Source organism: Geotrypetes seraphini, chromosome 12 (genome assembly GCF_902459505.1).
Source record: "Geotrypetes seraphini chromosome 12, aGeoSer1.1, whole genome shotgun sequence".
NCBI classification, from domain to species: domain Eukaryota; kingdom Metazoa; phylum Chordata; class Amphibia; order Gymnophiona; family Dermophiidae; genus Geotrypetes; species Geotrypetes seraphini.
In genome coordinates, this window is record NC_047095.1 from 6,780,506 (window position 1) to 6,806,033 (window position 25,528).

At 41.6% G+C, this 25,528-nt stretch overlaps 1 protein-coding gene across 4 annotated transcripts in view; it reads left to right on the plus strand.

The window, feature by feature from the left end:
- Window positions 1-25,528, plus strand: part of CAMSAP2 (calmodulin regulated spectrin associated protein family member 2) — a 231,822-nt gene that overhangs the window by 68,370 nt on the left and 137,924 nt on the right. For all 4 annotated transcript variants that reach the window (XM_033916859.1, XM_033916855.1, XM_033916856.1 and 1 more), the window contains exons 3-4: window positions 11,453-11,614; window positions 24,714-24,797. In XM_033916859.1, coding sequence (XP_033772750.1) covers window positions 11,453-11,614; window positions 24,714-24,797 — 246 coding nt within the window. The remainder of the gene's footprint in view (window positions 1-11,452; window positions 11,615-24,713; window positions 24,798-25,528) is intronic.

Consider the following 25,528-nt stretch of genomic DNA (forward strand, 5'->3'; position numbering starts at 1 on the left):
TCTATCATATCTCCACTCTTCCACCTTTCCTTTAAAATATACATATTGAAATCTTTAAGTAAGCCTTATGACAAAGATCACCGACCATTTTAATAGCCTTCCTCTGGACCAACTCCATACTATTTATATTTAAAGGCACTTGATCATTCTGTGCCCAGCATCATTTTTAAAGCTTTGACAACTTTTGAGGTAAATGGTTGCGGAAAAAGGCCAGTTTGAAATTGATTCTTGCCTGTAAAAATTTGTGCCTTGCACCTTCTGCTCTCTGGAGTTTTAGACCACTTAGCTGAACTCTTTGGAGTTGAGATGATGCTGAAAACTTTGACACTTTCTCTGCTCTTTCTCGGAAGCTGCCAGCTTCGTGGTAGGCCTGCTATACGCCCACAGGAGAACCAATCCGTTTCCATAGGGATGAAACATTACTGGCAAGACAGAAATGTGCCAAGAGTTGAATAAGGGCTTAAAGAGCACTCTACAACACTAGCTACAGTGGATAGCTTGGTTGACATGTCGTACATCCACTGAATATTAAGTCTGTGCTTGAAGGAAGGGTTGCATTTCTATTCTAAGGAAGAAAGGACACCTTTGTCAAGCTCATTTTAAATTCACTTATATTTGAATGGAGAAAAAGAAATGTTAATTTTCTAATGCATGTAGCATACATATTGTGAAATTTGAACTCAGCCCCTGTACACTCTTATTTTTGTATATCTGCTATACTTTATTTCTTTAAATCTACTCATAAAACTGAGCAGTCCAGTTGAGATTTCAGCTGTACTTAAATGTGCTAAAATCCCCTTTATTCCTTTAGCTGATACAAGTAGGTTAGTTGCTAGTTTTATTTTTTTTTTCATAATAGAGACTTTTTAAACATTTGCCTACAAGTTGCTACATGGGCCCTGTTAATTCCAGTGTAGTGTGGTTGTTTTTATTATCCCACTTAGACTGTTTTATCTGTTGTATACCACACCCTGTCTTTCATGATGGAACCTACTGAAAGTGGCAGCCAAGAGGATTTCATTCTAAACTTAACATTTGCAATAAGACTTTGTATATAGTGCGTCATAGCTTTCAGGTAATATCATGTAATTACTTCCAGTACTCGCTGTGCTGAGGTTTAAATACCAGACATTTGGAAATGAAATACGTTAGTTTAGTGTTGAGTCCCACATTTCTGTGGCAAAGTGATCATAAACTTATTTGACTGGAGTCTGATGTAAGCAAAGAAATGCTGAGTTATTGATGTTTTATGTACTTTTAGGTTATTAATTTAAAACTTTATAGAAGTGTAATACTCAGGAGCACAATATGGGAGTCCTTTTATAAAACTGCTATCTCATGTAAAGCATTTTTTGCCAGTGGAAAAGGGTTGTTATAAAATTGGCATGGGTATACATGCCCAAAAATTAGGCATTCCCGAGATCATAGAGTGAGCGGATCCGGGATGAGGTTGTAATGTAAGTAGATATTTTATGAAATGCCCATATGTATGCACAGAGTATATTTATCTTTAGCTATTTTTGGCTGCTTTAATATATATATATATATAATATATTTATTTTTTTTTTAATTATTATTAATTTTTTTTGCATTACAAAAGACAGTTAAGCAAATTCTGTTCATTCATAGAGCATATGAACTTATAAGGGACTATGTGGTGTAGTGGTTAGAGCTACAACCTCAGCACACTGAGGTTGTGGGTTCAATCCCACGCTGTTCTTTGTGACACTGGGCAAGTCACTTAATCCCTCATTGCCCCAGGTACATTAGATAGTGTGAACCCACTGGGACAGATAGGGAAAAATGCTTCAGTACCTGAATGTAAACCATTTAGGTTATAACTGGTATGTAAATACTAAAAATGAATAAATAAAATAAATCTTTAGACAGGTGTGAATTTGTGCAAGAGCACTTGTATGCTACTGTGGGATCACACTCTGTTTTATAAAGGCATGTGGAGGGGCATTTTCAAAACATATGTCTAAGTTAGATTAGGACGTATGAAGCTAGATATCCAAAGTTGGCAGTAAAAAAATGCCTATTTTTGAAAGGCAAACCACCATACATCTAGAAATAATTTTTTTTAAATCCTCTATCTGGACGTCCAGGCCATTGGGATGCCCAGTCCGTCAGGATGTCTATCTTTATACCACATTTTTGACCAAAATTTTGTCCAAGTTCCAAACGCCCAGAACAAGGTCATTTGGATGTGGGAGGGACCAGTCCTATAATAAACTGGTCATCCAGACATGGCAACAGAGCAGTGGGGAACCTTAGAGGGCACTGTTGTGAACTTCAGTAAAGAGTGCAAATAAACATCTCACCAGAACTCCCATATAGGTTATGGTGAGCTCCCCAAAACCCACTATACCCACCTGTCTACAATCCGAATACACATTATGGCTGCAGGTGGCACCTATATGTCAGTAGATTAGGATTTGAGGTTTTTTAGATGACTCACATTTTCCACCATGAATGTAGTGGCTAGAGTGGTTTATGGGACTTGCTACTTCTCTCTATGCCCAGTCCAAGCAGTGCTCTAAGCAATCATCGAGAACCAGGTCTCAAACTCCTCGACAATATCAGTTGAGGTCAAGGAAAACATCATCCAGGTGTTGAGCTTCTTCTTCCTGTTCTACATCATCTTGACGTCATAGAAGATCAAGGAGTGTCTCTAGATGCTCTACTCAATGTCATAGTTGACACACTTCTCCTTCTCGATGTGAGGCTTGCCATTCACCTTGTCAGACATTTTGACGCTCCCCCTTCTCCAACACAGGACATTGAGGAACATGACTGATTCATCTCTCCATTCATCCTCTGAATGTCTAGAGCTCTCAGCTGAGGAGTCAAATGGGAATTCTTCAGATCCATCTCTCCCACTTCTTGCAGGAGATCACTTCCAGAGACCCTCTCATTTGTGAAATTTGTCAGACAAATGGGACAAGCTCTTCCAATCAAGATGAAGTCAGAGTCTGAACCTACAGCAGAACTCTTTGATGCTTTGGACTATGAACAGATACCAAAGAATTGTCTAAAGCATCCCTTTCATAACTTAATGATAGGCACTATAATTAAAAATTGAGATGAGCCCCTTCTGGTTCCTGTGGCTCCATGAAAGCTTAATTCTTTATATAGAGTCCAATCTTAAAATAGCTCTTAAGCAGGGATTGGAATATTAAATCTCTATTCAACCAATGACTGGGATATAATATTTGAGATGAAGAGAGCTGTTAACTGGAATTCACTGCAGTGTGTGCATGGGTACTTTACAAGTGAGTGGGGATTAGCAACCTCGTAAAAGTGGACTTTTAGTCTGGATTTGAATACTGCCAGGGACGGAGCTTGACGTACTGACTCAGATAGAATGTTCCAGATGTATAATGCAGCAAGGAAAAAGGAACATAGATAGTTTGGAGTTGGCACTAAAGGAGAAGGGTATAGATAAGGGAAACCTGCCCGACAAACGGAGTTCCCAGGGAGGAGTATAAGGAGAGACCCCCATGCTGTAGAAATGAGCACCACTGGTGAATAATTTCCTACTACTTGACTGTATCGAGCTTCAATAAATTCAATATTCACCATGTGATTGTTAAAATAATATAAGATGCATTTCATTCTTTAGTTCCAGAATCACCTGTCCTTATGTAGTGGACCCGACCTTTTCTTTCCTTTTTTTGTTTGTAAGGGTGCACCTGGTTTTGATGGACATTGTTTCATTTAGATCAGTGGTCTATCAAACTCAAACCCTTTGCAGGGCCACATTTTGGATTTGTAGGTACTTGGAGGGCCTCAGAAAAAATGTCTTATTAAAGAAATGACAATTTTGCATGAAGTAAAACTCTTTATAGTTTATAAATCTTTCCTTTTGGCTCAGTCTTAATAATAATATTGTCATTTATAGCTAAAGAGACATAAGATCAAGAAACTGTTTTATTTTACTTTTGTGATTATGATAAAAGTACTGAGGGCTTCAAAATAGTACAATGCTGGCCGCGAGTTTGAGACCACTGATTTAGATGACATCTTAGAGAAGCAGTTGAAATTAAATGCTAATTTTCTTCTATTTGTGCAGTGTTTTGGGTTTCTTTTCATTATATATGTATAAGGTGAAGTTTATACAATACATTTTGCTATGGAATATGGGTAAATTTTCACCTTGGTGAATATCTTAGCCTTGTTAAAATGTAGGTGGTAAAGGCTCATATGCTAATCAGTTAGTTTATGTTCGTGTGGTTGCACTAACTTGATTAATGCAGACATACCACTCCAACCCCAGATACTCCTCCCTCAGCCAAAAAATAAAATTTATTTTTAGTGCGTGAGTAGCCCATATCCATCAGGTTTTATCGCAGGATGCCTCAGCACACCCTGCAGCAAACCATTTTAAGTTGCAGTAAGCACATATTAATGCTTACTGCAGCTTGGCAAAAGGTGCACTATAATGAAGCAAATTATCTGAAAATTAGGTAATACTGTAAACAGACGAGGAAATACCTGTTGTACCCTGCATAGGACTTGCCTTGAACTACTATTGAAAAGGTGTGAGCGAAACCAAAATAATGAAATAGATAAATGATTTTAAGATTGTGTTAAAGGTCAGGAATCAAAATATCCAAGAAATTGAAGCAAATGGGAGTACAGTACGGCAGATAAAGATTGGTTTAGAGATCCAGAAACTAAGACAGCCCATGGCCCAACAGAGCAAACTGTCTGTTTTCATGATGGATTAACTGGAAATAGTTACTGGTCCTTCATATAGGCTCCTAATGTGCATTAATGAGTAGCCTGGTCGCATATTATCCTTCCACTGGTGAATGCATGCAAAGTATTTATTTGGCTTTGGAGAAGGGGGTTTTAAGAAATTGGTTTGGAAAAAAATTTAAATGGTGCAGACTGGCTCCTGTGGTTTGGTCATAGCGTTATGTAATATGACCCACAATACATAAGTTTGAATTTCCTGGTTGGCAGCATAGGAGCCAACTTTAAAGATGAGTGTTACACACAACATAGATTACCCTTTCCTGGAGACAGTGAAAATGATAGTGAAAGTGCTCAGCATTTACTGCACCCCTAGAGCTGGCAACTACAGCTGACAAAACTCAAGTATGTTGCTTAGTTCATGCACATTGAGCTTGGATTTGGCAGGAAGGTGTCTGCTGTTTCTGGGAGCAACCCTTGCTGGCAAGAGCAGCAGTGTGTGGTTTAGTCTTCGAGAGTTTCTCCATCCCTTTTAACCAATGAGGAGAGAAAGAGGAAAATAACAAAGCACATGTAAACAAATGAGTTTTCCAGATCTACAAAATGAAAACTAACAATGCTTAAAGAAAAAGGGAGACCCTGGATAGAGGATGGAGATGCTGCAATGCTTTGGCTTATAGCTTGCTGCTATTTAGTCTATATGTTGCAATTCAGGCCAAAGGCTCTTGGTTTAAGATATTACATAAGAAATAAAATCAACAAACATCAAAATGTTTTCTCAATTTTAAGTTAACCCTGTTTAATAATTTTAATATCTAATAGTTCTCTTTTCTTTTTGACCTGGCTCACTTCAAGTCTGTTGGAATTTTTTCAACTTAATATAATTCTATTTATAATTTGGAGAAAGGTTTCAAAACCAACATACCATGACCTCATTCTCCTTGTGCTCTAACCAGCCATTCCACTAATAGCCTTTTGTAAGAGAGAAAATAAACTATGGTGCCCAATATGTGGACATACCAACCTCAACCCAGAGGCATTGCTAGTGATTTTGAAAGATACTTCAAAATTTTCAGGCCTAAGATGACAGCCGAAGGAGAAATGCCGATCTGAGAGCTATTCAAAAAAGACTACCTGCAAGCTTTGGAGGACCTTTGATGCACCAGATCTCAGTCTTGGAACAGCTCACAGCAGTGTCCTTGATGCATCATGTGTGGTTTCCTCTGCCAGTTCAGGGAGTGTTGGACTAGCTGGAGCTGGAAACTCTTTTTGAATTCTGATGGCCTTATTCTCCCTGCGCCTCTAGGCCATGATTTGTCTCAGATCTACTGAACACACTCAGATAGGGGAGAGACCCCTCCCCAAGATACCTCCTTCCCCCAGATAGAAACGCTGTGGAAGTTACCAGGGAGGCTAATATTGTGGGAGCTGTGGCTTCAGAAGATCAGGAAGTCCGTGCTGGAATGTTGGTAAAGAGATCAGCTACACACGAAAGATCATACTTTCTTCCTGAAGGTAATCCAGGCTGTAACTTATTTGAGGAACTCTCCTTCCCTGGTAAGATTTCCAGTTATTTCTCTGGATTCTATTTGGATGACTGGGATCTATAAAATGCTTTCCTCACCTGCTACTTTAACCTTGCATATTCATATTGAACTGCAGTCTCAAGATTTAAATTCGGTGCTGGAACAAACTTCCTTGCAAATGAAAGTGGTACAAAGAGGAAAATAGTGATTCATTGATATGAAGAAATCTCTTCAAGTCCTGAAACTTAAGGATCCTGACTGCAGAGCCCAAATGGACAGAAGTGACTGAAGATTGCTCCTGCCCCAATGAGATCACTAGACCACAAGGGCTTCTAAGGTAGGCCTAGGGACAACCTAGGATGGTGGAAGGGCAGCTTTCGGTGAAGAGGTCGGTGTCAGCATCAGCATTGGATTGGATTTATTAACAATATACTGCAAATTACAATAGTGTCATAGTGGTTTGCCATCAGCACTTCCAAACATATACATAACACAACAATAAATTCCTCTCTACAGTTCAACATAAAATATCAAAGCAAATCTATATTACACTGCCACAGTCAAATGATAATATTGAGAAAACAAGAGTCTTAGTGGCTTTGCAAAAGGTAAAATTGGATGGCTTCTTCTGATGTATCTCTAAACAAGAGTTCCATAGGACAGATCCAACACAAGAAAAAGCTCTTTAGTTGACGATAATTTAATAACATCTAGTCCAGGTAATGAAAGACGTTTTTTGTGATGAACACAATGTCCATGATGAGAATATTTGCATTGATGTCATCGACTTTCATTGGGAGGACCAGTTTGGAGCTAGAAACATTTCTGTTGGAGGAGCAAGGGGGGGCCGATGTAGCCTGCTTTTATTTGTGTGTGTGTGGGGGGAGGGGGGACTTTTGGTTTCAGCCAAAAATGCACTGCCATTTTTAGCCGAAATTGAAACTTGTCTGAGTCCAGATTTTGAACCGGTATCAATGCCAAAATCCAAATTCGGTCAGCCTCTAAAATTTGTAATATAATTTCAAAATGTTGATATATCATTTTCAAACCTACCCAATTATGGATTTTCCTGAATAGTAAGCAATCGGTCAGGGTGGGTTAATATCTGAGTATGGGATATTTGATGTTATAGGAATGGGCAGATATATTGGTTCTTATTGTAGGTTTTTTTCCTTTATTTCTTCTAGTTACCTCACTCTGGGGTTTTTCTTTCCTGGGTCTACCAAATATGTAGATGCTTTTTCCAACTCTTCCTGGCTCAATGAGCAGACCCCAGCTTTTGAAATCAAGCATAGTCTTCAAAATTTTCCACCAAACCAGCTTTATATCGCTGAATTCTGACAGTAAAAATAAAGCTATTGCTAAGTATTTTAGCTTTTGGAAAAATAGCCTGGTTGCCCTAGATTTATGGTTGAGCATCCAAAATATTGCTTTGTCTTGTGCTTACAGTTGGAGGATAATTCTGCTGTATTCAGCTTTAGTTTAAAAGTCCATTTTAATGATGCAGTTTCTAACCACAGTTCGGTCTCTCTAAAAATTTTGTGTTAGCAGCACCCTTTCAACTTGAGGCAGTTTTTATTTGTGATTTAAATACAGAAGATGAAGCTAATAAAATGAGTGTAATACAGATTTACCGTAATGTTTTACTAGTTGGGCTGTGTCATTTCTTTGTTTTGTAAAATCAAGTCCTTTGTGTTCAGCTTCTGCCATGCTAACTTAGGATCTCAATCTTCAAATAGCAGTTCATCTGAGGGTATGTTTCATCCTAGGGTGTGGTGGAAGGGCACTAAAATGCAAGTAACAGTGCAAAATGGGACAGTGTAATGCTAGCTTTCTTTGCTTTAGACCAGGGGTGTCAAAGTCCCTCCTTGAGGGCCGCAATCCAGTCGGGTTTTCAGGATTTCCCCAATGAATATGCATGAAATCTATTTGCATGTACTGCTTGTCATTGTATGCAAATAGATCTCATGCATATTCATTGGGGAAATCCCAAAAACCCGACTGGATTGCGGCCCTCAAGGAGGGACTTTGACATCCCTGTAAGGAATGCAGTGACAAAGCATGATCTCATTCTTCTCCAAACATAGTTTTTGGGTCTTCATTCACATAAAGTTGTTCTGCTGATAATAATTTCAGGTACATATAAATTGTAATTTGTTGAAAGCAGCAGTTAAAGGAAAAGGAAGGAGAAAAAGGTAAGAAAAGTGGGAGAACATAAGAACTGGCATACTGGGTCAGACCAAAACATTATCAAGCTCAGGTCACAAATAGCTGGCAGGATACTAGATCTTGAAATCTGAACACTTAGAACTTTCATTTAAATTAAAAATCAGTCTCTTTATTTTAAATGTTTTAAGAAAGATGCATGTTTTTCACTGCTAATGTATGTGCCTTATTGGCTATTTCTATTAGAGTAGACTTGTAATTGGTACATGTTGGCTATTTGCACAACAGGATCCTTTTATTAAACTGCAATAAGTGCTAGTGCTCATTTACTGTAACTTAAAAGGGCTTAATCTGGGACAGCCTCTAAAATGTGTAACAAATTGAATATTTGTTGGATGTATGTCAGGAGACAGAGTGGGCGGTCCAGTGCTAATCAGTTGCACATCCACATTATTGTGCACTAACCAATTAGCACAGGAAGACCTCATGAGCCCTTATCACTTACAAAATAGGTGTCGATAAGTGCTCCCATGGTAATTTTTTTTTTTTTAATTGGCACGCAGTAGTGACAACATTAGTACATGGCCATTAATTCAACAAATAGAAAACTGGTCATTTTAATGCTGTGGTAAAAATAACTGTAACATGTGGGAAAAACCTGTGTAAGAGCCACTTTTTACTGCAGCTTAATAAAATGTAAGGTACAGCACCACTTTCTGGCTTGGAAGACCAATGCCACTTTTAATAAGGAAGAGTTTCATGATGCCACCTTCCTATCAAGATCCATTCTGCTGCTGCTTATCCACCATCAGTTTTTACAGTATATCTCTCTACTGATTTCCTGACATGTAGGAGGGAAGAAATTCCCACAGATGTAGCTGAAGCCTGTCTGAAGGGCCACACTGGTAGACCATATTAAAAGGGCCAAAAGACTATATTATGGGCTAAAATTTAGAACATAGACTTTCCATCCTCATATCTCCCATCACTGTAAGACCAGGTTTGAATGCGGGAGGACAGTAGACTAAGGCTCTAAGTCTTAACTAAAAAACAGTGTCTAACTGGGTTCCTTGCCTGAGGAAACAATCATTATAATGAAGAAGGAGCATGTCTCCAGTACTAAGCTGTCTGTAACAACCAACATTTGATTTTACTTAACAGCTCCTTGTTTACTCATAGAAGAGAGATCAGAAGGCAAGAGAATATATGATTCTCAACCCACTCTTTGGGACATACCCAGTCAGGTTTACAGGATATTCACAATGAATGAAAGTTTGCGACTACTTCCTTTTTCTACCTAGATGACCTGAATATCAATGGAAAGTATAATAATTTAAACTCAAGTGAAGCCTAGCTTATATTAGTGAAGAAATGTAGCTGAATTCTTCAAAATCAGTCCTAGGTATATTAAGAGAATCAAAATGTACCTGTTCCTTAAACCCAATCAGGTTCATAATTAAAAAATATACGTAGACGTCCAAAAAGCATCCTAAATCAGCACTTGGACATCCTAATCACAAGGAAGTCCAAGTGCCGATAATCAAAACTGTTTAGTGAGGTTTCCCAGCCTCTGTGCATCCAGAGCATGAGATGGGCATGGTGGAGGCATGCTATGGGTGGGCTTTGGGCATTCCCAAGGGCGGGTTAGACATGGATATCTTGCAGCAATAATCAAACATTTTGCAAGACATCCTGGATGGAACTTAGATGTTTGGAACTATAGTAGACCTGTTTTAGAAGGGTCTAAGTGCCACAAAGGTGTCCAAACTGACTAGATGACCACTGCAGGCATCAAGGTAAGATAGCCCCCGCACTCTCCCAGTGCTCACTGACCCCCTTCCATCACACAAAAATTAGAACAAAAAGGTATATACTTGTCTCTAAAACAGCAGCATCTGGTATGGGAGCGGTTAGTAGAGCTGCACACAGGTGTCAACTAGCCTGGTGGATTAGCTAGTGAACCATAGAGAGGAGGACCTAAGCCCATATGCCACTCTAGCCACTACATTTATGGTAGAATATGTGAGTCCACCCAAAACTTACTGTACTGTCATATAGGTACCACCTGCAGCCATAAGTGCTATTGTGTTGGTACACTGGAGGGTATAATAGGTTTTGAGGGACTCACCCTAAATTATAAGGGGGATATGGTGAAATATATAGCTGGGCACCCTTTATGTGAAGATCACAGCAGCGCCCTCTAAGGTGACTCATTGCTTTATCTATGCAGCCAGTCTGTTACTATGCTGGCCCCATCTACCTCCAAATGGTCAGGATTAGGACTTTTTCAACATGGATGTTTTTCTAATCAAAAATGGGATATAAATTTAGACATCCCAGAGGCCAAGATATCTTAAGAAGACAATTTTAAAAAAAATTATATTTGGACGTCCAGCAGTTTGCCATTCGAAAATGGCCATTTTTGTTCCTTCAGCTTTGGACGATCAGTTGGAAACATCCAAGTTGCACTTAGACCTTTTTTTTTTTTTTTAAATGCCCCTTCACGTATACAAATATATCTTGACTATTCTTTATTGATATCTTGAAATGAGACCTGGTTAAGAAGATACTGCATGTACACTTGCAAATGACAGGCCTTATGTAAACTGTTAAATCCCAATTTTAAGAGCATGATGTGACATGAAGTCAAATGCCAAAAGTAGTAATCCTGAAATGTAGGTCTTTGAACCTTAATGTACATTCCCAAGTACTCTATACATTTTTATTTCAAAATGCAACTTTAGGGCAAAATTCTCACTATATAATCATTTTTATAGCTTTTTCAGTGCTACAGTATTCTTAAGCTGACTGCCAGTTATTCCTGTCTTGATGGTATGTTAACTTAGTACTGTAGAAATCCAACTGAACCCTAGGGAATGTCATAATATTGGCTGTTTCTCTAATATGATATAAAAGGAGATAAGTCATTTTTGAAGAAATGCCTCTTTTTGGTTATCAGTGGCATGTGACTATCTAAATAATATAATGTATAATACATATTAATATGAAGAACCTAGTATAAAATATTGCTGTTTTCTGTCCCTTTGTTATCTTTGCAGAGTGCTCACTTGGCCATGATAGACACTCTGATGATGGCTTACACTGTAGAGATGATCAGTATTGAGAAGGTGCTTGCATGTACTCAGCAGTATTCACCCATTTTCCAAGCTACAGAATTGCCCTATGATATTGAAGATGCCATCATGTATTGGATCAATAAGGTAAGATGAGGCACCTTAGCAAGTTCTTCTAAGTCAAAATAAGATAGAAATTAATGGAAAGTCATGGAAGACAAATCGTTGTAGGACATTTTGTTTTCAAATTGACTTCTGATATTTGTACTACAACTCAGAGACTTTATGAACTACCGTATTTTTCGCTTCATAAGACGCACTTTTTTCCCCCAAAAAAGTGGGTGGAAATAAGGGTGCGTCTTATGGAGTGAATATCACAACCTCCCCCCCCTTTTTCTACTCTTGGCGCTTCCCTTGCTGGACGGCTGCAGCAACGACCTTTTTGGACTCCCGACAGTTCCCCTGCTGGACAACTGTGGCAGCGAGAGGCAGAGCGGCGAACAAGGCAGGCGTGAGCTTCTCGTGCGCCTGCCTGGTCCCATGCCACTGCATGAATGGTTGATGACAGCCATTCACGCAGCGGCGCAGGACCAGTCAGGTGCATGAGAAGCTCGCACCTGCCTTGTTCGCCATTCTGCCTCTCACTTCCACAGCCGTCCGGCAGGGGAAGCACCAGGAGTCCAAAAAGGTCGCTGCCACAGCCATCCAGCAAGGGAAGCACCAGGAGTAGAAAAAGGTACCGGGGGGGAGTACAAAAAGGTACAGGGGGCCCTGCCGGTATTGTAAAAAAGTAAAAATGCTAAAGGGGGGGGAATACAGGTGGATGGGGGAGAACAAAAAGGTACAGGGGGCCCTGCCAGGATTTAAAAAAAGTAAAAATAGTACACGGGGGAGGGGGAGTACGGAGGGGAGTACAAAAAGGTATGAAGGGCCCTGCCGGGATTTTAAAAAGTAAAAAAGGTACGGGGTGCCACCCCCCTGCCTGCTTGCCACTAGGCCTGCCTTCCCTGTCCCTACCATGCATGCTGAAGCTGCCTCTTATGCTGATTTCAGAAAACAATTGAAGACACATCTGTTTGACAAGTTTCAATCCTAAATCATGTCTCTGGCCATAACTTATTTGAATTTCTACGGCCTTAATTTACTACGATTTTATCAGTGGCCCTTCTTTAATTGCCACTGTTTCATTTAAACTATGTTATTACCTTAACTTCTGATTTTAAAAGATGTAATTTTATAGACTTTACTACTCTTAAGATTGTAAACTTCTCTTCAGTTTGTATTTTAAATTGATTGTATGTACTTTTGTTGTAAACCGCTTCAACTTCTGGTATAGCAGTATTTAAGAAATAAATTATTATTATTATTATTATTATTGTGCCATGTCCCTGCCTGCCCTATCCCTACTGCATGCCAGCCACTAGGCCTGCCTGTCATGTGCCCTGTCTGCCCTTTCCCTACCTGCCTGGCAGCACTGTGCTCTGTCCCTACTAGCATACCAGCCACTAGGCCAACCTGCCTTGTGCCCTGTCCCTGCCTGCCCTGTCCCTACCTGCCTGCCAGCCACTAGTCCTGCCTGCCCATGCCAGCCATTAGTCCTGCCAGCTACTAGCCCTGCCTGCCCTGTCCCCTGCTTGCCAGCTATTAGCCCTGCCTGCCCTGTGCCCTGTCCACCAGCTACTAGCCCTGCCTGCCAGTCACTAGGCCTGCCTGCCCTTTACCCTGTCCCTGCCTGCCCTGTGCCCGGTCCCGGCCTACCACTAGACCACCAGAGGGGGGACAGGGTACAGAGCCTGGCAGGGAGGGGGGACAGGGTTCAGAGCTTGGCAAGGAGAGCCTAGCAGGGAGAATTTGGTTCAGAATGGGTTTTTTTCTTGTTTTCCTCCTCCTAAATTTAGGATGCATCTTATGGTCAGGTACGGTACATAATGTCCTCAGTAACATAAGTTGTTATCTCAAAAGGATGGATCATATTTGATTGTTTCAGATAATTGTTTTATCTCCATTTCCTAACTGCTTCAGGAGTTTAAAGAAGAAATTAACTATAAAGCAACTTACCATTTTTTCCCAGAAATTTTTCAGATTCTTGTACCTCTAAAGATGATATGCATATGGCAGCGTGGACTCTCGTCATTGATAGTCTCAGTAAATCAATTAGTCTGTAAGAGGCCACCAGCTTCTTTGTTGTCTTTTCTAAACATAACAATAAATATAATATTCTCAACAGTGCTGGAAAATTCTTCCTCCTCCTCAACTTTAAAGGCCTCTATAGCTTTGTCAATGTAACTTAGGCCCTCTTTTACAAAGATGCGTTAAGTGTTTTAACGTGGATTTAGCACGCGCTAAATCAACGCTTGTGCTAACGCGTCCATAGGATAACATGCACGCTATATTTAGCATGTGCTAAAAAGCTTAGCACACCTTTGTAAAAGAGGAGGTTAGTTTAACATGAATTTATTAGCCTTAATCTAAAGAAAATTTTATCAAATTGTATTGAGGTTCTACTCACTGTGATTGGAGGACAGCATCTACCTTATGAGAAAGTATCTAATCCTCTGTGAAAAAAACATGTGTGCCAGATGCATGCAGCAATAGGGTTGTCCAAAAAAACCTAAAGTTGTAAAAACTGTTCAAATTGAAATTTTTCCCATGAATTTGATTGTGCTTGATCAGAAAATAATTTTTAAAAAATTTTTGTAAAGATCATCATTGTATCCCTCAAAGCCATCGATTAGATAAAGCTCTGTTCTAGTGCAATGTGTTTAGTAGTCCTGAACCGTAGGGTTATGAATCTAAACCTGCAAGTTGCTTGCAGAATGCTGTCAGTCATCTTTGAACTCCGCCTCCTTCCCAGGCAGCTTCTCCTACCCCCTTAGTTTTTTCCTGCAAGCAAGTTGTTCAGAAGTGTTTCTTCTCTGCTCTGCGGGTTTTTTTATTTTTGAGTATTTTTTCTTAGTGTTTGGTTGGAGGCTCGGTGCCCAGAATTCCCATTTGTTCAGACCTCTGCCTGGAAGAAGACACAGACTCTCTTTGCCAAAGTTTGCTGCTAACGGGATCAGCCCTGGGGGGACACCTAGCTAGCCAGCATTGGTATTTTTGGGGAGCTTAGTGGCCATCCCCTGTATAGCTGCTCACATCCCTGATTTATCAGGAACATGAGTACAAGCTCTCTGGCTCCTGCCTGGCTTGGTTGGGCCAGGTGCATGGTCCTATCCCCCTTCAGAGTATGAGTTTTTCTGGGGGTTGAGGCTCAATCTGACATCAATCCAACTGGCAGCTCGAAGATAAAGTTTGTCCTGCGAACCTGTGAGGCAGAGTTCTTCTCCATCTGTCTCAGCTGCATGCCTAAGCTGAAGCAGGCAGACACATTGCACAGTGAGTAAGGCTGCTTTTGCCTATTGGGGGGGGGGGTGGAGGCATGTCTCCAAAAATTAAATTTGAAGGTTTCTGCAACCAGAGCCATGATCTCTCATCTCTAAAACCCCGTTCCCTGCATTTTTTTGTGCTTCAGGGGAGTTTCTAGGGGATGTTATTGGTGCAATTTTGTTGGCGGTGACCACCTTAGATTTTAAACTCTTTTTTTGCGACAAAATCCCTCAATTTTACTTAAAATCGAAAGGGATTGGCCCCCGGCCTTCCTAACCCTGTATCATGCTAGGATGGCGCAATATGGCTGGCAAAGGAGTGTCCATGTTCCGCTTGTGGCAGAGTGCTTGGAGAAGTGGGGGTGCCTTAGGTTCATCCTCCTCTGAGTCCTCCAGGGCTGTGGATCCACAGGAGGCCCTGAAGTACCCGTTATGCCTAGAAGCTCAACTCTTTCGGAGGGGGGGAGGGGTCAGATGCTCATTTGCAGGCTCTCCCGCCTACACACATAGGAGTGGAAATTTGCAGACCAACTGTCTCAGTCGGCAGACTCTTGACCCAGAGGAATGGTCTCTATCCCCTCAGGCATTCAGCTCCATTGTTTGGTGCTGGGGGCATCCACAGATGGGTCTGATGGCCTCAGCAGTAACCACAAAGGCAGCTCGCTTTTACAGCCAAAGATATGAGCCCGGAAGTGCAAGATTAGACGTGTTAATCCAACCATGGCCAGAGAAGGGACTCTTGTACATGTTTCCCTTGTGGCCCATGCTAGGTTGGTCATTCCCAGGTTTGCAAGTCATCTGGAGTTGGCAGTCCTAGTGGCACCCGATTGGCCCTTTAGACCATGGTATTCAGCCCTAGTCCACCTCCAGAGGGACGAAGACCTCAGACTGATGCTCCTAAAGGATCTTCTCAATCAAGGACCCATCCCTATAGAGAATTCAGAAATCTTTGGGCTTATAGCATGGCTCTTGAGTGGGCTGCCCTGACAAATAAGAGTTACTCGGACATGGTTGTCATCACTCTGCTTAGAGCTAAGAAGCAGTCGACAGTGGTAGCCTATGCTAAAGTCCGAATGTCCATTCCACACTGATGTGTTGTGGTTGATGTGGAGTGTTTACGGGCTACAATTTGGGTAGTTCTGGAATTTTTGCAAGAGGGACTTCAGAAGGGTCTCTGTTGGTTGGATCGCTGAAAGTGCAAATAGCAGGCCTTTCCTGTTTCTGATCTCAAAGGGGAAAGAGGCTTTCACCAGGTATCACCTGGTTCATTAAAGGGCTCTTCGGTTGCGCCCTTTGGTGCATCTCCCATTCCCTTCCTGGAATCTTAACACCGTATTGTGAGATCTCAGTAGGGCTCTGTATGAGCCCTTACGGGAGGCTTCTGTTCTGGATCTTACAGTTAAGATGGTGTTTCTGGAGCGATTACATCAGCAAAATGAGTCTCCAAGTTACAAGTTATGTCCTGTAGAAAGCCATTCCTTAAGATTACCGAAGCAGGGCTGTCCTTGTGCACGAATCCGTCCTTCTTACTGAAAGTAGTCTCTACCTTCCTCGTCAATCAGGAAGTCTGTTTGCCTGCTTTTCACCCTACGGGGGTCTAAGAGAAAGGATAAAGTATTGTATTTGCTGGATGTCTAGCGAGTGCTTCTCCAGTACCTCGAGTGCAGCATGAGGCCTTGCTGCAAGAAGTTGAACAGCAATCGCAGGCTTTATTCTGACTATCTCAAGAAGATTGAGTGTTGGGAACACTATTGTTAGATGACTTCACCAGAGTTTAAGTGTTTAGCTAGTAGTGAAGTATGCTAAATTTGTTATTTTTCACAATAAAGTCAGATATTGAAGGTTCATTTAATAAAATACTGCTAGATTTTTTTGCATAATCATCATTTGATGACAGGAGACTGTTTTCCTATTCTTTTGTGGTTGTAACACTGTATTAGTGTAGTTCTAAGGAATCTGACCCCACTTGTTATAATAAAACAAACGAAGGTGACTGATCGATGCTCAATTTACTTTATTCAATAAAATGACTCGACACGATTGTGTTTTGACCCCAAAGGGCCTTCCTCAGGAGTCTAAATTATAGAGATATGATAATTACATACGCACGTGATTATGAAAATATATGTTCATACACATCTATATACAAAAAAAGAAATAAACAAGTGAATAAAACATTAAAAATTACATAAGTCATATAACATGAAATATGTCTTGAATATAATAAATATAATTTTCTAATGATGAAGAAATGCAAGAAAAAATAATTAACATATATAAAACCATACCCATTCAAAATATACACCCATCATATAAAAACATAACCCCAATCCAATGAAATTAATAACATAAATATTCACAATCTAATATAAAAAAATTTATTCAAAAAAAGAGAATGGATGTGTATGAAAAATGTGTCTATAAACCATATATCACTTTATTCATATTCAAATGTGTTGAAAGGATAAATATACAAAAATATATGATGCAAGTGAACAAACCACAAACATGTGCGAAACTAGCAACTAAATGCACATTACTAACAAACTACAGCTATTCTGTGTAGTTATTTAAAATCTTAAACTAAATTAAGCAAATTGATGAGGCAAGACTTTCCTTGGTTGAACCTATGTTCCATTAAACCAAGGGCTCCTTTAATCAAGGCGCGCTACGGGGGTTAGCGCGTCAGACATTTTATCATGCGCTATCCCCCGCAGCAGCCTAAAATCCAAACACCTCGTCAATGGAGGTGTTAGGTACTAGCGCGGCAGGCGGTTTAACGCGCGGTATTCCGCGCGTTAAACCGCTACTGCGCCTTTGTATAAGGACCCCCATGTTTGTGTACGTGTTCTGTAATTTTATTCTTTATACTTATTTCCACTATCTTACCTAGTAATGAAGTCGGGCTTACTAGTCTGTAATTTCCCAGATCATACCTGGACCCCATTTTAAAGATCGGCATGGCATTGTCCACCCTCCAATCTTCAGGCACTATGGACAATTTTAGCAATATGTTAAGATTACTAACAACAGACCAGCAATATCATCCGGTCTAGGGGAATGGTAGGATAACAAATGGGATTTGATATACTGTACTGCTTTTCTGTGGTTACAATCAAAGTAGTTTACATATTATATTCAGGGCACTTATTTTGTACCTGGGGCAATGGAGGGTTAAGTGATTTGCCCCAAGTCACAAGCAGCTGCAAAGGAAATTGAGCCGAGTTCCCCAGGGTTCTGTGGGTACAGTACCAACCATTATGCTACTACTCCACTCTAGTACATCTGGTCTGGGCTTCCAAGTAGAGAGTTGCGCGGGGACAGAAATCCCACCCATCCCCGCCAGGATCCTCTCCATCCCCACCCGTCCCCGTCAGGATCCTCTCCGTCCCCACCCATCTCCACAAGGAATTAAAGTGGTACCTCAGTTTATGAGTGCACCAGTTTGCGAGTGTTTTGCAAAACGAGCAAAACATTCGCAATATTGATGCCTCGCAAACCAAGCTTACCTCGATGTACGAGCACCTCTCCCCCTGCTATCCAGCACCCCCCGCGCGATCCGGCACCCCTCCGCTCGCGTCGCCACCCCCCCCCCCCCCCCGTGATCCAATATCCTCCGTACCCATCACCCACCCGAACGTATCACTTACCCCCCCCATCTGGCATCCGGCACTGGCACCAAGGCACAGGACATGCCGGTGCCCAAAGATCTCTCATCCTTTTTGCTGGGCCTTGAGCATCTGCGCATGCTCAAGGCCGTAGTTCCTGCTCTCTCCGAGATTCTCGAGATCTCCGAGAATCTCAGAGAGAGTAGGAACTAAGGCCTTGAGCATGCGCAGATGATCAAGGCCCAGCAAAAAGGATGAGAGATCTTCGGGCACCGGCACCGGCATGTCCTGTGCCTTGGTGCCGGGTGCCAATGGGGGGTAAGTGATGCGTTCGGGTGGGTGATGGGTACGGGGAGGATATCGGATCGCGGCGGGGGAGAATTCCAGATCGCGGGGGGGGGGTGGCGGATCACGCGGGGGGGGGCCTTCGTGAGTGGGGGGGGAAGCAATGCCGGTTCGCTGGGGGGGGTAGAGCAGTACCACTGGCCGCGGGGGGGGGGGTAGAGCAGTGCCACTGGCCTCGGGGGGGAGGTAGAGCAGTGCCACTGGCCTCGGGGGGGGGGGGGGGAACGAATCAAGCGAGTTTCCCTTACTTTCTATGGGGAAACTCGCTTTCATATACGAGTAATTTGATTTACGAGCATGCTTCTGGAACGAATTATGCTCGTAAACCAAGGTACCACTACCTCCATCCTCGCCCGTCCCCATAAAAAGCAGCAATTACTTCTGACAGGACCATCAATTCCACAGTTTCTTTTGTGTTTGCGCTGCTGTTTTCCTTGTGGAATCTCTTTGGTGGAACTCTTTTTTTGTTTTCTGTTCAGATAATTAACTTATAAACCCCCTCTTTTACTAAGGCTGACGTCCATTATATTATATGGACGAACCCTGCTTCCAAAGCCTTCCATCCCCGTGGGAGTCCCGTTGGCTAGAGGGGGTTCTCCGTGAGAGTCTCGTGGGTTAGGGGGTATTCCCGCGGGACCCGCAGGATTCCCGCGATCCCCATTCCCATGCAGACCTCTACTTCCAAGATGATATTTTTAAACAACGTCAATGCCTGATATAAAGTCCTAACCTTTGTGACTGATCATTTTAGCTTCTTTTTAACAATTATCCTCATTTTATCATAGTTACCTTTTTGAAAATTAAAAGCTGCTATAGTAGATTTCCTTGGGACTTCACTCCAGATATTGGCTCATATTTGATTAGGCTATGATCACTGTTTTCTAGTAGAGCCAAAACCATTACTTTTTGTACTATGCATTGTATTTCGCTAAGGACAAGATCTAAAATAACTCCCGCTTTTGTTGGGGAAGCTTCATTTCCCTGGGAAACTGTCATACCAAACTGGTTCCATAACAGAGAACATTCTTTATCTGGCTCTCTCTTATACCTCATCTATAGTTTGAACTTCATTAAGAATTACTGATCTGATCTTAACTTGCGCTTTGGAAAACACCTATTCAGTCTATACCTTAAATAGCTGGAAGTTTCATTTTTCAGTACATTAAGGGCTCATAATCGAAACAGAAACACATCTAAAATCCCATCTAAATGGGCACTTGGATTATTAATAAGACAAGTCCAAGTGACAATAACCGAAACGGGTTTTAGACGTATTTAAAAACAGCTTAGGCCTCTTCAGTGCTGCTGTATGCCCAGAGCTGAAAGGGTTATTTTAGGAGGAGTGGTCAGGGCGGGATCTGGGCGGGACGGGGGCCTACCTAGACTTAGTCGTAGTGCAAGTATAACCAAAAATGTAGCGAGGCTGCCTGGACAGAATTTGTATGTTGTGACTTAGGCAATGTAAAAGCTTACCAAGTGCCCAGAAAGTATCAAAAGTGACCAGATAACCACTGCAGACACAAAATATAGACCCTCACTCACTTCCCCAGTGATCACTGACCCCCCCCCCCCCCACAACACCATAAAAATCGGAATTAAAAACGTACATGCCTGCCTTCAGAACATCAACACCTGGCATAGGAAAGCTTAGTAGAGCAGCACAGAGGTGGGGTTGTAGACAGGTGGGTCTAGTAGGTTTTGGGGGTGTTTTGGGGTGCTCACCATGACCTATAAGGGAGTTCTGTTGAGATGTTTATATGGCACCCTTTTTGTGAAGTTCGCAGCAGTGCCCTGTAAGGTGTCCCGCTACTGTGTTGCCATGTCAGGGTGTCCAGCCCATAACTTTGATGGCCCCTCCCACATCCAAAAGGTCTTGTTCTAGGCGTTTTTGACTTGAATGAATTTTTGGACGAGAATAGGGTATAAGGATAGACGACTGAGCAATCTGGCCAATCAAACAGCTGGATGTATAATTAGACAATTTTCGAAAAAAGAAATATTTTGGATGTATTTTTTGGGAATGGACTTTAGATACTGCCGACTTTGGGCGACTAGCAATTTAGGCCCAAAAGGACTTAGAAGTATCTTTTGATTATGCCCCTCCACATGTTAATAACCAAAAACTTGACTTTCACCCTGGATAAATATTGAGAGCCAGTGAAGCTCAATTAGTAGGTGTATCACACTATCTTTCCTAAGCCAATCCAAAAGGAACCATACACCTGCATTGTAAACCAATTTAACATGCTTAATCTATTTTTTGGGCAGGCCCAGCAATAAAACAGTACAATAATCAAGAAAGGATAAATGATGTACAATGGAGCAAATTACGAATTTTCTGTATAACACTTCAGCCCATTCAGGCTCAGAGACCCAGCAGTCTGATTTCATGGTGGTTATTTTAATTTTTTAGGAGCCAAATATAATTCCAGTTGCCATCTAATAATTTCTCATATTTCTAGGCAGCTTTTCCCATTTTTAACTCAAGGTAGTTTATACATCCAATTGATAAAATTAAAACAGACATTGTATAAAGATATAATAAGTATTATTTTGGAAAATATACCACCTGGTCATCTCTTTGAAGCAATGCCCAGAAAAACCACGTTTCAATACTGAAAGACTGATGAAGGCCACTAGACCCCTTTGATCTGCCAAAACCTGTCCTTATCATTGCAGTCTTCTAGATTCTGATAGTACCATAATTTTTCAGCAAGTAGGGATCTTCTACACTTATTTCTGACCTTTTTTTAATTCTCAGATAAAAGTGATGCAGACAATGTAAAAAAAAAAATCCATATAACATACAGCAAGAAATAGTGGTGTAGATCCAATACGGTCCATGTTTTGGTTATGGGAAACCTTCTTCTGATGTCCAATCGAAATTCACAAGATTAAAATATGCATTGAGTCATCCAATAAAGTGTGAAAAAATCACAGAGCACTGACAGCATTGTGTGCATTGCACACCAAATCGCAGTCAGAGATGATACATAGACCATATGCTAATGCTGGCTCATTTGTTAAGTATTGGTATTTGTGATTTAGCATCAGCTTGGGTGAAATTAAGAACATAAAAATAGCCTTACTGGGTCAGACCAATAGTCCATAATGCCCATTCTCAAAGTGGCCAATCCAGGTCACTAGTACCTGTCCAAAACCCAAAGAGTAGCAATATTCCATGCTACCGATCCAGGGAAAGCAGTGGCTTCCCCCATGTCTTTCTCAATAACAGACTATGGACTTTTCCTCCAGGAACTTGTCCAAACCTTTCTTAAAACCAACTATGCTATCCACTCTTACCACATCCTCTGGCAATGCGTTCCAGAACTTAACAATTCTCTGAGTAGCTGGTTGATAGGGTGATCTGAAAGGAGGCCTATTCTGAGGAATTTCAGTTTGCTTGTGGCCTTCCCCAATGATCTTACGTTAAATACGAAATGGAAAAATACTTGGATATGAGTCCAGTGTTCTCTTTAATAGAGAGATTTACCTTATTTTTCGCTCCATAAGACGCACCCTAGATTAGAGGAGGAAAACAAGAAAAAAAATTCTGAACCAAATTCTCCCTGCCAGGCTCTGTACCCAACCCCACACTCTTTGCCAAGCTCTGCACCCTGTCTCCCCTCCCTGCCAGGTTCTATACCCTGTCCCCCCTCTGGTGGTTTAGTGGTAGGCCGGGACAGGGCAGGCAGGCCTAGTGGCTGGCAGGTAGGTAGGTAGGTAGGGCAGGCAGGCAGGCCCCATCCTCTCCCTCCTCCCTCCCTCCCCCCCAGACAGGCAGCAGGCAGGCCCTGGCCTCTCCCTACCCCCCTGGCAGGCAACATGCAGGCCCTGGCCTCTTCCTCCTCATCCCCCAGGCAGGTTACAGGCAGGCCCTGGCCCTCTTCCTCCTCCCCGCTGCCCCCCACGTGTACCTTTTTTTTTTTTTTTTTAAACTTCTGGACGCGGCGATCAGCGTTTATTGGCGAGACTGGTCTATATAATGGAACATGGCTCCTGATCTTTCTTCTTATAAATTAAACTTGTTACTTCACTCATAAGCTTTATTCAAAAGGACTATTCCATTCTGTATTTATGACGAAAAAAATCTATAACCTACCATATTTTTCGCTCCATTAGATGCACTTTTTTTCTCCCCAAAAGTGGGTGGAAATTAGGGTGCATCTTATGGAGCGAATACCCAAAGCGCTCCCCCCATTACCTTATTTTAATGTGGCCGCCCTCCCTCGCTGGACGTAGCACCCTCTCTCCCTGAGAACGGCGCACAAGGCTGGCTGGCTGCTTGGTTCCCGCTGCTTCCTCCGAGAACTGGCAGCTGGCGCAGCTGTCTCCTCTTCTGTTCTCTCGCGGCATAGCAATGCACCAGGTTACCTGCCTGGTCTCGCGCCGCTTCCTTCGAGAACTGGGCAACCTGGTGCGCCACTATGCCGCGAGAGAACGGAAGAGGAGGCAGCCGCACCATGAAACACAGACAACAAGGTGTGCCCATGGTTAGTCATAGCAGGGATTGATTATGTAGTGGATAACCCGTATGACATTATCAGAGTCTTGACCAAGGTCTCAACTTATTCCATCTCTGCCCACAGAATGTTTTAGACAGTGGGCGGGAGATTCGGTATCTAAAGCCAGTTTAAGCACACTCTCTTTTAAGGGGCAGATGCTTTTTGGGAAGGTGCTGGATGATTTTATGACCAGTGTGGTTTTTTGTCAGCTGAAGTCACTTCCATATAGCAGAACACTGAAATTTTCATGGCTCCAGGCTCTTTCATCAGTACTCTGGAGGTTTCTTCACTCAGAGAGCAGTACAGAGTCCCAGATAAAAAGGTACGGTAACTCTAGACATACCCAGTCCTTTGGACCGCGCTCTGCCATGGCCTCCAAGAAATCCCAATGATTCCAGAACTGTAGCCGAACTCTTTCAGATAGGAGGAAAGCTAATGGAATTCTGGGAGGCATGGGCAAGCATGAGTTCGGACTGCTGGATGCTAGACATAATAAATCCAAGTAAGATACCAACTTGAATTCAGCTACCCCTTAGCACAGTGTCCTGCAAAATTTGTCGAGCCGCAGCCTACTAAACGTAGTGGCTGTGGCTCGAGGCATCCAGAAGTGTGTGGACATCTATGTGATGATGTCATGCGCTTTGATTGTAACCACAGAAAGACGGTATATGAAATCTCACTCTCTTTCCCTTTCCTTTCCTCTACTAACAGAAAAAGACACTTTCAGGTCTCCTGTGCAAAAATGCCTGGCAGAGAGCTTGAAGCACCCAAGACATGAAGAAAGAGGGCTGCAGTCATTATACTGTAATATCCTGTTCAAGGACAGAAATTCCTTAGTTTGAGTGCTTAGTTTGAGAAGAGACTTCATTCCAGCTGTTTAGGGAAGTAAATTAAAAAATTGGGGGGGAAAACTCAGACTATGTGGGAGAAAATTTTTAGTTGTCATTTTCCCACCTCCATAATTAGGTTTTTATATTGTCTATCATTTAATTCAGGATTGCCAAAGTTTTTATTCTGGAGGTTCTTAAGTTCAAAAGGTTACAACAGGACTTGTCAATTGGAATTGTCCATACAGTATTTCCCCTTCAAGTTGACTGCTGTGAAGAACATTTCCCTGATTGGGCTCCTCCCCAGTTCTTTGACCACAGGATTAATTAAATGCATTTATTCCAGAGACAGCCTATAAATCTCTTGCTAATAGTGTACAACCACTAATATCTTCACTTTGATGTATCTAGAAGACAGAAAGTGTTCCAGCGCTTATTTAAACAGAATACAGCACTGCTTGATTTTTTAAATGTGTGTGTGTATATTGTTTTTCTTTAATAGCTTCTGGTTTGTGCTCATTCCTAGAAGACAGCTGATAGGCATGTATGCTTTCTTAGAAATACAGATAGTCATGTTGTTATTTTTGTGATTTTAGGTTAATGGACATTTGAAGGAAATAATTGAACAGGAGCAAAAACTGAAAGAACAGCATGACCTCACACCCCCTGGAAGTCAAAAGGTATGTGACAGCATTTCAACGACAAGTTGACATTTACAGATTGTTTATGCCTAAAGGGTTTCTGCTCCTAATAAATCATTTTACTACAAGCAGTATGGATTTTTATAGTGGTTTATTCTTTTCAGAAATAATTGTTACATGCAAAAAAAAAGTGCTGGTATTTAAATTCAGTTCAAACTTGTGTGACTTTTCAGCTTTTGTAAAGTTAATATAAACACACCACATTTTGTTTTGTGTTGTCTGCATTTTGTAAATGAAGATAATGATTTGTAGCCCTGATAAAATAGTTTCATTTGATCGATCTAATTATTTTCTGTTGAAATGCACATGCTCCCCTGTAAATGTTTGCCTGCTGAGAGAAAGATGGAGTGTGTGTTGCTATAGATCAATATTTCCCAAACTTTATCCAACCGCAACACCATTTTAACTGCCCCAGAATCATGTGACCCCAGTCCTGCTTTGCTGCCACACCTCTGCTCCATTATAGCAAGAAAGATAGTATCAAACTCTGTAAATCTTTAGCAGAAGCCCTCTGCCCACTTCAATTTCAATATCTTCCAGAGAAAATATATTTGAAAACAATATACCGTATTTTTCGCTCCATGAGACGCACTGGACCTTAAGACGCACCCTAGATTTAGAGTAGGAAAACAAGAAAAAAAACATTCTGAACCAAATTGTGCACCTAACCTCCCTCACTCCCTGCCAGACTCTGCACCCAACCCCACACT